General features: G+C 44.0%; 1 protein-coding gene across 2 annotated transcripts in view; it reads right to left on the reverse strand.

Moving 5' to 3' along the window:
- The window catches only part of LOC137423071 (regulating synaptic membrane exocytosis protein 4), a 375,068-nt gene that overhangs the window by 105,825 nt on the left and 255,037 nt on the right, over positions 1–14,206 (reverse strand). Inside the window, exon 1 of one of the 2 annotated variants that reach the window (XM_068109858.2) lies at positions 13,847–14,203. The exons of the other annotated variant lie outside the window; for it this stretch is intronic. Coding sequence (XP_067965959.1) covers positions 13,847–14,030 — 184 coding nt within the window. The 5' untranslated portion in view covers positions 14,031–14,203. Of the gene's footprint in view, positions 1–13,846; positions 14,204–14,206 lie in introns of those variants that run through there. 2 annotated transcript variants of the gene reach the window in all.

A 14,206-nucleotide genomic window follows, 5' to 3' on the forward strand; every position in this document is an offset into this window, starting at 1 on the left:
GCTGCACGTGATGTCTTGATATTGGCTTTAAAAAGGCCAGTGCAAAATGGGCATTTTGACCTAAAAATTTGACCATTTTGACCATTTTGACCAACTTCAAAAAGACTGAAAACGCAAAAGAAACTTACCACTTGTTTGAAATGTAATAAAATTGTAACAGTTCAAAATAAAACAAACCAACAATTGCTAATTGAAACATTGGCATTTTATTGATGACATGTCAAGTTTTTGACCAAGATACACCATCTCATCAGTTTGTTCTACAGTACAGAACAGCACAGGGTGCAATGTCAGTCCCCTTTCAATCGCGTGTGTGGCCACCATTGTTTTGGATACAGGCAGTGCATCGTCGGCGTATACTGCCTACCAGTCTTTGGATGGATTGCTGCTGGATTTTGGCCCACTCAGTCCTCAATGTCTGAAGCAGCTCTGCCCGTGTCCTGGCCCTGCCAACTACGCGTCTCCCAAGCCCATCCCACAGGTGCTCTATGGGATTCAGGTCAGGGGAGAGCGCAGGCCACTGCATGGTGTTGATGTTTTCGCCTTGGAGAAATGCAGTGGTAAAGCGAGCAGCATGCGGACGAGCGTTGTCATGCTGAAAGGTTCTCAGTTCTGGGTGGTCTAGCAGGAATGGCAGCAGATGAGGTCGAAGGATGTTATCCACATACCGCTGGGTGTTAAGATTCCCATCCACAACCACCAGTGGCGTCCTGTACCGGCCTGATATGGCGGCCCACACCATCACACTTGGGCCACCCCACCTGTTGGCTTGACGCACGCAACAATCGGCATATCGCTCGCCAGTTCTTCTCCAGACACGCTCACGCCCATTAGGACTGTCCACTCAGAACCTTGACTCATCGCTGAAAGCGACCTCGTTCCACTGCGCCAAGGTCCACCGCTGATGCTGCTGGCACCATCTCTGACGGTTGCGGCGATGAGCAACCGTCATCACGGGGCCTCTGTATGGTCTTCTGGCAGTCAGACCATAGTCATGCAGTCGTCTTCGTGCAGTATCATTGGAGATCCGTGGGTTTGCATGCCCCGGAGTTTCTGCCACAGTGCGGGATGCTGGACGGAATCGATCCCGCAGGTGACTTCGGACCATCTGCCTGTCCTGCCTTGCAGTGGTGACTCTTGGCCTCCCTGATCGAGGTCTGTCATCTGCAGAGTTGTGGAGGGTGTCTCTGTCCACCAGAGCCGATATCGTCTGGTGTGAACAGCCAAGGCGACATGCCACCTCACGGTAGCTCAGTCCGCCTTGCAGCATGCCCAGGGCACACTGCCGTTGATCCCTTGACAATCGTGGCATGTTGATTGAAATGCCCATTTTGCACTGGCCTTTTTAAAGCCAATATCAAGACATCACGTGCAGCTCATTAAAATCATCCCGTACCCCTTGGCTAATCACTGACAGTCAAAACGGCTGTTCAACAGCTGTGCTATGAAGTGACCATTGAAGGTTCAAGTGACCATCCGTGACCGTTTTGTCTGACAGTGAGGACACTATTGTCCACAAATAAGTTCACACATTTACTATACGCAGTGTTATTGTTTATATTTAAAGGTTTCAAAGGTGGTAAGTTTCTTTTGTGTTTTTGGTCTTTTTGAAGTTGGTCAAAATGGTCAAATCTTTCGGTCAAAATGCCCATTTTGCACTGGCCTTTTTAAAGCCAATATCAAGACATCACGTGCAGCTCATTAAAATCATCCCGTACCCCTTGGCTAATCAGTGACAGTCAAAACGGCTGTTCAACAGCTGTGCTATGAAGTGACCATTGAAGGTTCAAGTGACCATCCGTGACCGTTTTGTCTGACAGCGAGGACACTATTGTCCACAAATAAGTTCACACATTTACTACACGCAGTGTTATTGTTGATATTTAAAGGTTTCAAAGGTGGTAAGTTTCTTTTGCGTTTCAGTATATATATATACAGTCATCCCTCGTTTATCGCGGGGGTTACGTTCCAGAACCCCCCGTGATAGGTGAAAATCCGCGAAGTAGAAACCATATATTAATTTTATTATTACCTTCGCAAAAGCGGAAGGTTATGTTTTGATCGCTGTGTATTTATTTGTATGTCTGTGTGTGTGTGTGTATGTTATTCGCATAACTCAAAAAGTATTCAACCGAATTGCATGAAATTTGGTGGGATGATTGGTTATTATACGGGACACATTTGATTAGATTTTGGGAGCAATCGGGTCAAAGGTCAAGGTCAAGGTCACGAAAAGGTCAAAATCGTATTTTTGTTGTTCTGTTCCCTACACTCCCATGCCAAGTACAGAACAGTAGCTGCGGCGAAGGTATGCGCTCTACCGAGTGCCCGTTCTAGTTTTTATATATTTTAAGCCTTTACAAACCCTCCCCATACTCTTATAAACCTTTCCCACGCTCTTATAAACCCTTTCTACACTCTTAAACACACTTTTGAGACCCATCCTTACGTATTAGAAAAATATTTGTACGTGTATATATAGCTGTACAGTACATTTGAAAATACTGTAATAGATACTGGGTAAGTATATCAATAATAGTTTTTACTGTACTGCACAGCAAAGAAGAGCATTACAGCTCTTCTGAAGGCGCCACTTCAGCAGGCGCCTCGTCAGGTGGTGCAGTATCTTCGTCGTCGTCCGGAACTTCTTTTCGTGCTGAAGACGTAGGCGTGTCTTCTTTCTTTTTTCGGGTGAGGAACATAGTGATGGGCAGTTGCTGGCGCTGCCTTTTCTTCTGGGCGAGGAGGTTTTTATAGACTTCAATGCCTCCGTCGATTACATTTCTGAACTTCAACGAACGAATCATCTGGGGGTCCCATTCTTCAGCCCTTTCCTTAAGTTATTTTGCCATTCTCACTTGGGTTGCGAGGCGTTCCAGTGATAGGCCTTCTTCTTCTTCATCTCCTGGACCCGCCTCTTCCTCTTCTTCTTCCTCACTTGCTGACTTCGTCATCTCCACCAGGTCTTCGTCCGTTAACGGATCTGAGTGGGTCTCGAGCAGCTCCTCAACGTCATCGGGAGTCATATCGTTGAAGCCATCTCCTCCTAGTAATTTTGCCAGCTTCACTGCCTTATCTACTGCAGAGTGGTGGACTTCGTCAGGAGAGAAACCCTTGTACACGTAATCGTGGACTACTTCTGGCCACAATTTTTTCCAGCAGGCATTCAAAGTTTCTGTCTTCATCTCCTTTATGGCCATCTGAATATTTTGCAGACACGTTGCAATGGTGTACTCACGCCACTACGCCTTCAGCGAGAAGTTTTCGTCCGAGTCCATAGCCTCGACCAGGTGCTGCAGGGTGTTTCGCGTATAAAGTGCCTTAAATGCGCGAATGATGCCTTGATCTATGTGCTGTATCAGCGATGTGGTGTTTGGTGGTAAGAACTCTATTTGTACGCCATCATACGACAGGTCGAGCGCGTGACCTCCTGCATTATCCATGAGCAACAGCACTTTGAACTCGAGTCCTTTTTCTGCGAGATAAAGCTTGACCTCGGGAATGAAGCACTGGTGGAACCAATCCGATGTGAGGAGTTTCGTAAACCAGGACTTCTGGTTGTGCATCCAATACACTGGCAGCAGGTTCTAATTTTGTTTTTGAGGACCCTTGGGTTTTTGGACTTATAAATAAGACCAGGCTTTATCATAAAGCCCGCAGCATTCCCACACATTACTAAAGTCACCCGATCTTTGTGGGCCTTAAATCCAGGGGCTCTGGCTTCCTCGATCATGATGAAAGTGAGACACGGCATCCGTTTCCAAAATAAGGCTGTCTCATCCATATTAAAAACTTGTTCAGGCTTATAACCCCCTATAACGAAATCATCTGGGCAAACTAGCGCAAGCAACCCAAGCTTGGTTTTCCATACGCGCGATTCTTTGTCTACTCATTTATAATGCGTATTTTATTTCGATTTACTGTAATATTCTTTTAATATAGGTTTAAATTAATGTGTTATATTTTTATTTATATTATTCTTAATTTTTTAGGCTAGAAAATGCTTATTTTACCACAAAAATAATTAAAATCGAAAAAAATTTAAAATACCTATAAGCCGCAGAATCCCGCGATATAATGAAAAATCCGATATATAATTTTACATATACTAGCGAGAAAAACCCGCGATGTACCGAAGCCGCGAAAAGTGAAGCGCGATATAGTGAGGGATGACAGTATATATATATATATATATATATATATATATATATATATATATATATATATATATATATATATATATATATATATATATATATATATATATACATACATACATATATATATATATATATATATATATATATATATATATATACAGACTTGGCATTTAATATGGAATATTTTTTTTGTGGGGGTGAACTTACTTTTCAAGATGTCTTAGAACCAAAAGTTCATTGGAATTATGTTGAAATTATTCTAGATTTTGTTAATGTGACCTTTAAAAGAAACAAAAACCACATTTGACATTTCGAAACAAATAAATTGATCCTTGAAAGTGATGTAAACTGATATCGAACTCAATTCATGGACAGTACGGTCTTAAACTTCTGTACGTTTTCCAGAAGTATCTCTTTATTTTGCACATTAGCCAAAATTTTTTTTTAACAAAAACAAAAGCTAAATTACGACTGGGATTACGGACCGTAAAATTACAGTTCAGTACTTTGTGTAATCCCCACGAGCATTCAGGAGAGAACTTACACGTTGAGGCATGCTGTTCACGAGATTTGCCAAGTTTTGGACAGGAATTGCTTGCCATGCAGTGACAATAGCCTGCTGCAATTCACTCACAGAGCTGCTGGTCCAAGTGGTCGATTTGACGCGTTAATTCTGCCCACAAGTTCTCTATCGGATTCATATCCGGGGACATGGCAGGCCACTCCATATGCTCTACACCACGGTCAGCAAGAAAGTGTTGGATCATGCGAGCATGATGAGGCCGTGCATTGTCATCTTGGAAGACAAAGTTTCCTTGAAAGGCTGCACGAGCAAATGGAAGCAATGTTTCTTCCAGAATGGCGCTGTACTTGAACTGGTTCAGGTTTCCATTCAGAACAACCAGGTCAGTTTTGCCCCCTGCATGAAAAGCAGCCCAAACGGTCACCCCACCACCTGCAGCTTGGACTCTTGGCACTATACAATCTTTTATGTCGACTTCATGCATTTGTCTGCGCACTCGGACGCGGCCATCTTGACGATAGACCAGAAATCTAGACTCGTCACTGAAGATCACGTGATTTCAGTGTCCTGGCTGCCATTGACGGTGCTCTCTGGCCCACTGCAATCGGCGCTGGCAGTGTTGTATGGTCAGGCGTGGCTTTCTCAGGGGACGCCTGGCACGATAGCCTGCTTGAACCAGTCGTTGGTTGACTAGCCTTCTGGATACAGGCACATTTGTCAGTTGCTGCCACTCAGCCCGAAGCCGATTAGCTGACTTGGTATGGCCATTGCGGACTAACCGGTGCAGCTGGCGATCATCCCTCCTTGTGGTTCTGCAGGGACGTCCTGGCCTCGGTATTGGAGTAGGGACACCCCTCTGAGCATTTCGTTTCAGGATCTTTGACACCTGACCTTGAGTGATGCCATACTGCCGAGCAATAGCACGCTGTTTCATGCCGTAATTTCGTAAAGTCACCACTCCATGACAAACAGCATTGTCGAGTTGACGGACCATCTCCAGAGGAAGCGGCAATAACTTTTGGAGACGTGCAGCAGTTGTTTTCTACTTATACAGAACGCAACAACCCTTGTATACCCGACTGTGAAGCCAATCATCAAATGCACCTGTCCGTACATTTTGCCACGCCACCTGTGATATAATCCTGTTGTTGACTTCTTGCTGCGACAGACAATCAGTGACATGGTTCTTTTAACAAATAAATCACCAAAGTGTAAAAGAAACTCACCAGATTGATATACTGAGTTAAGAAAGTAAACCCAAGTCAAGAAACAAAAATATTCCATATTAAATGCCAAGTCTGTATATACACTAGCTTGGCTCAGCTCGCTGCGCTGGCCTCACCACGCATCGTTACAGAGGGACGGGCTTGTTTTAGCGTAGGATAATGACTGTACCTGAGTTGCTGTGTTGTCATGATTTACACCAATCATAATACAAACAATTATTTTGCACAAATGTATTTGTAGTGTTTGTGATACTCCATTTATAAGCAATTTAGGTTGAAAAAAACAAACAAAAAAAAAAAAAAACACCCGCAGCACATACATACAGGAGGGGTAGGTGCAGACTGGAAGTTGGGGATGATTACACCTCACCACCATGTAATTCAAAACACCTCACCACCACGTAATTTAAAACACCTCACCACCACGTGATTCAAAACACCTCACAACCACGTGATTCAAAACACCTCACCACCACGTTATTAAAAACACTTCACAACCACGGAAACAAAAGTTTGCGGGCGTAGTTCAGTGACAACACAGACACTGCCATAAACAGATAGGTAAATATATAGATAGATGACTGTACGTGAGTTGCTGTTTTGTCATGGTTTCCACAAATCATAATACAAACAAATATATTGCACAAATGCATTTGTAATATATGTGATATTACAATTTATAAGCAATTGAAGTTGAAGATTTAAGTTGCAAATTTCTTTTTTATTCAAATAAATTTTAAAAAAAATATTTTAAAAAAAATTTCAAAAGAATTTCTAAAAAAAAATGTAATAAATATTTTAAATAAATTTTATAATATAATATAATTTTATAATTTTATAATTTTATAATAAGAAATTTAAATAATAAAATTTCAATAATAAAGGTTAAACGGGAGAGATAAGTGCATACCAGAAGTTTGGTACGATTTCACAAAAGTTTGAGGGAGTAGTTCAGTGACAAGACAAGACAAGACAACACAGACACTGCACAGATAGTTATATATATATATATATATATATATATATATATATATATATATATATATATATATATATATATATATATATATATATATTATTGTTGCGGTTTTGAGTTTGTAAAGTGAGCCTAATATAGGTTAAAGTTTGCCCCCCATAGTTAGTCACACAAGCAAAATGTAGCCTCGCGATGGTATAGTTATGTCTTAGTATTTGTGAGCTTAGTTCCTTTCCATTGTTCGTCTGTGTTGAGTAGAGCCAGGAGAATAGGCCCTACTTCCACCGACAATTATACGTCCGTAGCCTCATGCCCTTTTGCGTCAACGTTGGGTTCATTTTGGGCGAGTAACACGAGGCAGGCTCGGAAGGTCAGGAGGACCGAGGTGGAGCGGCAGAAGCGACGACGGTAAGCACGAGCCGCCAATCAGAGCTCAGAGGTGGTAACGGCGGCGTTGCATCACAGGGCATGGTGAGAAGGATCGAGTGAGTTCCAGAAGGTTCGGGGGGCGTAGCTATAAGACCCACTGCGCAAAGCCATCGACAGGACTGAAGCGAAGGACTTGCATCGGAGGGCTTGAAGGACTAGCGTGGGAACACCGATGAGTAGAGGACTTGTGGCAAAGGATTGGCGAGAGGACTTGATGAATGGTGAAAGCTGTTGAACACAGGACTCGCATTGCACAAGGGTTGGCGAGAGGACTTGAAGCAGGGAACTTGCACGAGAACGCACGTGCACAAACCAGCTCGGAGGATCGAAGAAGACGAGTTGGCCACGTGTGCGAACTGTACATATATGCGGGCGCAGCCAGACGCGCTTAAAACCGAGATACAGTGCAATTTGAGACGCGCGAGTGAGAACGGCTGAGTAACCGCCAGCCGCGCTAAAGTCCGCCCTTTGCCATTCCGCCCCATCATCTGCTTGTTCTGGAGACGCGCTACGAGTCCCTGCCTTCGCCTGCCACCATCTTCGCGGGATGTGCCGGGGCCGTGGAGAGCCGGACGGAGGCCGTCTCCGGATGACCACATCGATGTGTTGGGGAACATCTACCCATCTGCAATTCCCTGTGTGAGTGTTAGCCGGGCCTGTTGTCTGGGCTTTAGTTAAGACTGTCTAAGACTACTCTGTGTCTCTGCGTCCCTGAACCTTGTATATACATGTGGGAATAATTAAACCCTTGTTCTTCCTTTTCCTGATTCAATCGTTTCTGTGGTTTCCTTCATTGACTAAGCGTGGCACGAGCACAACCGCTCTAATCGGGTTCCAACCTCCAGGTAACTGCACGGACCACGTGTACGCAATCAGCTTGGCGTACTCAAACCACACGTGGTTCATGCGAGGCTAGTTTTCTCGCTCCCAGGGCAGCGCGGGGAATTAGGTACGAGCGAGAAGTGGTCCCGAAACCCTACTCCGCGTGTGTCCGAGAGGGACGTCTCAAGTCTCAGTTCCGCCAAGCCCAGAAAGACAAGGGGATTAATCCCCCCCTTGATAAGGGGATTAAGGGCGGCATAGAGAACTGCAACAATATATATAAAGTCAAAATCGCTCACAGGATCGGTAGAATATCAAGCATCTCAGCCATTTTTTGGTTGGAGTGGACCGACGCTACATGCACGATTAAAGCAGCCCGTTCGACACTCATCTTTGCAGTTGTGTCCCTTCTTTAACACAACCCAATGCAATACAAATCAAGTCTCATCCTTTTCATTGTAACACTGTGGCAAATACAATGGATGTTCACAATGTTCTCAGAATGAGACACACAATTATCCTATAAAATGCCAATGTTTATTTATTTTTCAATATACAAGTATTTATAACGATTAAGCAAATATCTTCCTTCCTAATAATACATGGAGAGGCAGAGAACATTCCTTTGAGCTGTCTATTCTGGGCTTGATTCAAGACCAATTTTTCAACATAACTGTGCATTTTCATGAAATGAATAACTTTGAGTGCCATTCAATGATCCAAACGTCCAGCAGAATTTCAGATATCTTAACACAGGCTCGTGCAGTTTTTGAGTGTACACACTTAATGCAAGTTAAAAATGCTCTCACATTTTCTCACATGACCATAAAAATTTAAACAATGCATTATTGACTTACCTACTATGCTGAAAGCTCACGAGGCAGGCCTCTTGATGTTTTTCTTGTTGTGTTTGCTTAAAACGAATTGTGGTTCTATCTCAATGAACCAGAATGAAATAGAAAGTGTCCATTAAAGGTTTCCTGTTCATTGAGTAGAATCCTGAAAGTCAAACCGAGATTGATTTGGATCAGTGGTGGAAAACACACAATGGTGAGCCTGCTGTCTCATAACTAATAACTGGTACCTGCTAACAACCCCTTGAATTGATTGGATCTTATATTTGATGTTGTGGCTGTTCTGGATTTTAAAGTTTGGTCACAACTGATTTGTTCTCAGCAACATTGTCAATAAATTGAAATACTTCATCGTAGGATTTTCCATAGCGCAGCTCCCAAAATTATACTTGCCAACTAAGCTGCAATCCTTCTTAATGAGGTCAGTGGAATACCATTGCGGATGCTCAAGAAGTTAAAGAAGTGTATAAATGAAGTTGGGGTTGTTCATCTCACCACTGCGCTCGTCATTCCCTCCAATTATGATCTCAGGTTTTCCTTTTCTTTTTCATCGTCGCATCACCAGGGGAAGATCCAGGATTTTTTTCAAGGGGTTCATCCAGATACATAGCACTTGACAGCAGTGACACAACCATGGCAGGGGAATGAGTGGCGGTAGCTCCGTTCCCTCAAAATTTTTATTTCAATAAACGAATTGTCGATTATTGATATTGAAGTTCACCCAAGTTCAAACAACTGGTAATTATTCACATAGGTGTACTTTGACTTCTCTATTTGGGTGGCAAGGGCTTAATATTAATAATGGGTAACTATGTCTGACTTTCAAAATTACCGTTTGTTCGTGTAGTTGCAGTGTACGTGAAATCACAAATACAGTTTACGTTCATTAGTGTTACTCACGTTTAAATACAGGATGTTTTTATTTTAATTGTAAACTACTGAAAAAAATTAAGGTGGGGGCATTCCTCCCCTTGCCCCCCCCCTAAACTCTGCTGGTGATTATTCCACCAAAAATATCATGACCAAAAATTACCACTACAACTCTTCTACAGTATATGGCTAAAGTGGAACATATACATTTACACTGCGATGGTTACAAAGGATGCATTTGATAAAGATTGAGACCATTTCGGTTCATTCTTTGAGTACTACTGTAGTAATGTCCCCTGATTTAGATGAATTGTTTTATTCGAGATGCTGCATGTAGTTGGACAGTGGAGTACCACGATGCACTCTTCTGTATTCGTTTACAACTGCTCTCATTCAATATATCCAGAAGCCGCGTCCTCCTTGGGTGGTGCAGCCCAAAATCCATTGATGATGGCCTTGAAATTTCTCCAGCTCCATTCTGTCGTGAGTCCATTCATGGGATCCTCTGCCATTGTTGTGTGCAGAAATGTCTTTTCACCAACATAGGACGTGACATGAATTGTGTGGAAGATCCATTGAAGGCACGAGTGGCGAAGACCCACTCTCGATGGAATGTGGGTGCAAGGATTGCACAATACCATGTTACTCATCAAGTGGGTTTGGAATGAAACAAGACACACTAGCGACAACAGGAACCCACCGAGAAAAAAAGTCCAGGGTTGTATTTTATTCTGCAGTCGGTGATGATCCAGGAAAGACTTCCTTTTGCTTCAGAGTTGAACCAAACATTTGTGTAGTCTTCCCAGCAATCCCAGGATCGCTAGCATTTCTTAATTTGTGAAAAATAAAGACACGTGACCGTTTCTGGGATGATATTTCGCAAAAGGATCACATGAACGTATGTTGACGGACCATAATTGACTGGTGATATCACAGCTGTCAGAGCCCCCACTGAGAGACTCTCTCAATCAGCAATTGATTGTATCTGCCATTTGAAAAGATTCCCACCATTGTTGCTAGGCAATACTGTATTAAAGAATGGAATGCAACTTCCAAGGGGTTCATGAGCATCACAAAACCCTTGTGAGACCACCCTGGATCAGCCACTGATCTCTTTATTACCCATAAAATAGTTGAGCTGATATAAAAAAAGAAGTTAATTCAGCCTACCTATTCATTATGTACACAAATTACATTGAGAAAAGAAAGAGAAAGGATGATGTCCAATGTTCCACCCTATTTGCGTATGTAATAAATAGATATCCCTTTTATGATAACCAAAGTTACGTAAATGTGACAGCTTTATTGCTTGTTAAAGGCTCACATGATGATCTAGAGGTATAAACGCTCACCTATTTACACCTATGACCTGTATATGAAGGGCATATCTAAGTCTTAATTTCACTGTCATCGAGATCACAATATGCATGCAAAGAGGCAGATAGCCCCAATGAAACAATATCTATTATGACAACACTGGATACAACAACCATCGAGGACGCCTCTTCGTGATGGTTGTACCCCCCCCCCCCCCCCCCAATGCAAGTCGGGCACCAAATCTTCCCCCATTCTTCCCTGCTGCCCGGATTCATCAGGGCAGCACGGTCACGGTCAGAGTGCCGATTGGTCCGTATGGACTGGCCCATTCCCTCTTGTCTCTCCCTCTTTCTCTCTCGCTCTAACTCTCTCGTGGCCCAGACTTTGTGAAGGAGGGTTACACCACCCTAGATTTGGGAGATCTCTGGGTCACTCCTGGGAGATCAATCGGCTGTCTCCATGCTGCGGCTTGTTCAAGAGAACTGTCCGGGGCTATACAACAACAACTACAACACTGGATACACCTCAGGAGTCCTCAAGAAACACAATGACACACAGTAGACTCCATTCAAAACGAAGTGTTTGGATGAATGTTGATCACGATAAACCCCCATCAACCAGCTGGCCTATTTCAGTCCAATGAGGATGAAGGCCTCACATTCAGGGGTGTTAAGCATATTCACCACACTTGCCAAGTGAGCATTCACTGCAATCAAACCCACAGACGAAACAAGCAGCTCTTGAATTCTGCTGATAAAAAAATAAGATAATTAAAATCCAAATGAATGGAATAAATAATTATTTTTCTCCAATAATCTGGACATTTATCTAAAAGCCGATTGATTTGAAAGGAAGTTTACTATGGAAAAGAGGGATCACACGGGTGGACAGTGAAGAAATCTTCCCGTGCCCCTTTCTCATTCCTTTGCGGCTAAAGGAGCCATCTTCCCCTTCTTCGCTTTTGACACGTCTTCCTTACCAAACAGTAACACTCTCACCTAAATGCAGTCGATCTCTTTCCAAAGTTATGGGGCCTTTGACCCTTTTGATGAAAATTACCGTTGAGATGTTTGGAGTGGGTTTCATTCCCAACCCGACTGTAAACTGTCAGGTAGGTGCTTCAGAAGCAGGGGGTTGCCTCAACAACAGCGCCATCCTACCCTACCAGCCCGCTGGTCCGTCTGGTAACACTCGCTGGTGGTTCACATTCACTTCGCAAGTATTGAAACGAGGAGGCAATTGGTATATGCAGTGCCATTGCTAAAATATACATTCCTGCCCAGATTTTCTTACCCCCCCCCCCCCACCCCCAAAATATATATACATTCCTGCCCAGATTTTCTTACCCCCCCTCCCCCCCCAAAAAATATATACATTCCTGCCCAGATTTTCTTACACCCCCCCCCCCCCCCCAAAAAAAAAAATCTGCCCTCGATGACAATTCTACAACGTTCCTCAACGCCCAGGTGGCTTTTGATACCCATCAACCTTTTTGTGGATTTTCTTCTTAATCCAGCAGAAGGTCCGAACATCCTCTAAGCCGCCGAGTAAGGTTGAGGCAGGAACACGGGATGCAGCAGAATATTCAGTTCATCGAGATATCTGTATGCGGAGCATGCTGTGTTGTGGAACAAATGTTTGACATCCTTCACAAGAGTACCCTCTAGGGTCTGTAGCATCACCAAAATTAATACACTAAATCCTGCCCGGAGATCGACAAAAAACTAGAATGTTTCTACGACATGAGCACCATTAACAATCAGAGTTTGTGAACTGCAGTACTTTAACTGGGTACAGGTAAAATGGGAGGTAAACACAAACTGAGGTAATGCGGCCCATCAGGGTTGTGCTTCACCCACACTCCAGTAACTGAAAGCTCTCAATTACCTTAACTTCTGCCCACTATGTCCCATTATTACCATTAACTTTCCCTAACTTGATATTCACCTTCACCTTTCCAATTTGAACCTCTCAGCAGGTGATTTAAGGTAGTGGTACAATTTAGTCCACCCAGATTTTTTTTTCAGAGATATCATGGGATTTGTTTACATCTACAACCTCAATGATGATGGGACAGCCGGATGTATGTTTCTAAATGAATGAGAATGAGTGGTGAGGTGGAAACACCTTCTGCAGGTACTGGTCCAGGATTCGACTGCACAGAACAAATCCAGGACCAGACAAGGCAAGACACAGAGGCAAGGCCACAATACCAGCTCATAGGCAAGGGCCTTTCATAGAGATGCTCCCATCCAAGTACTAGCCGGCTTGACTCTGCTTCTATTCTGAGATCTAATGGGATCAGGCACATTCGTGCCAATTAGCGATAATGCGAGAGGAGAGGAGACGAGAGTCTAGGTCGCACGTGTCAAGTAACTACAGTGCAGGTAGCCACATTATGTCTTCCTGTTGTGTTTAAAAATTGGAAGCAACCAGAAGTTTATAACTAGGAAGTCATTTTGGAACTTAATATTCCACATGACAAATTTTAGGGTATAGCACGGACATCAACTCGCCTACACCTTGTAGTTAATCTGCTCCTGTAAAAAAACATTGTGACTGCAGCTCCTGCCGGGGCAGGTCGGGGAGCAGCCGGAATAATTTTGGACAGGTCAAGTAGACGACATGCATGTAGTCCCGCCCTCACGTCTGGAGTCGAGGACCCTTACCCGTGGTCTCACATCCTTCAGCAATGCTCATGCATGGTAAGTAGCTGGCGAGCGCTTCAAGGGACGCGGACAAGCTGGCACGGCTCTGTGAGCGCGGGACGCGCGGACCCGATCCCAGATCGCCCCTCTCCTTGCCCATACCGCGTCTCCTCCTCGCCTGACCCGGTGTGGGACCCTCCACCATGGGTCGAGAGTCACCGGGCCTCTCTGTATGCTCCGCCTCGCGTGCTCGCAAAGATCCAGCACAGTGCCGTGGACCCAGGGGCGGGGATCCGGTGCCCCGTGTCCCTGGGATCAGAGATCCGGCGAGTCCGGCCCGGGCGTCCAGGGGACATGTGTACAACGTCGAGGGCTGGAGGA

This window comes from Myxine glutinosa, chromosome 3 (genome assembly GCF_964187855.1).
Source record: "Myxine glutinosa chromosome 3, kmMyxGlut1.1, whole genome shotgun sequence".
In the NCBI taxonomy this organism is placed as follows: Eukaryota; Metazoa; Chordata; class Myxini; order Myxiniformes; family Myxinidae; genus Myxine; species Myxine glutinosa.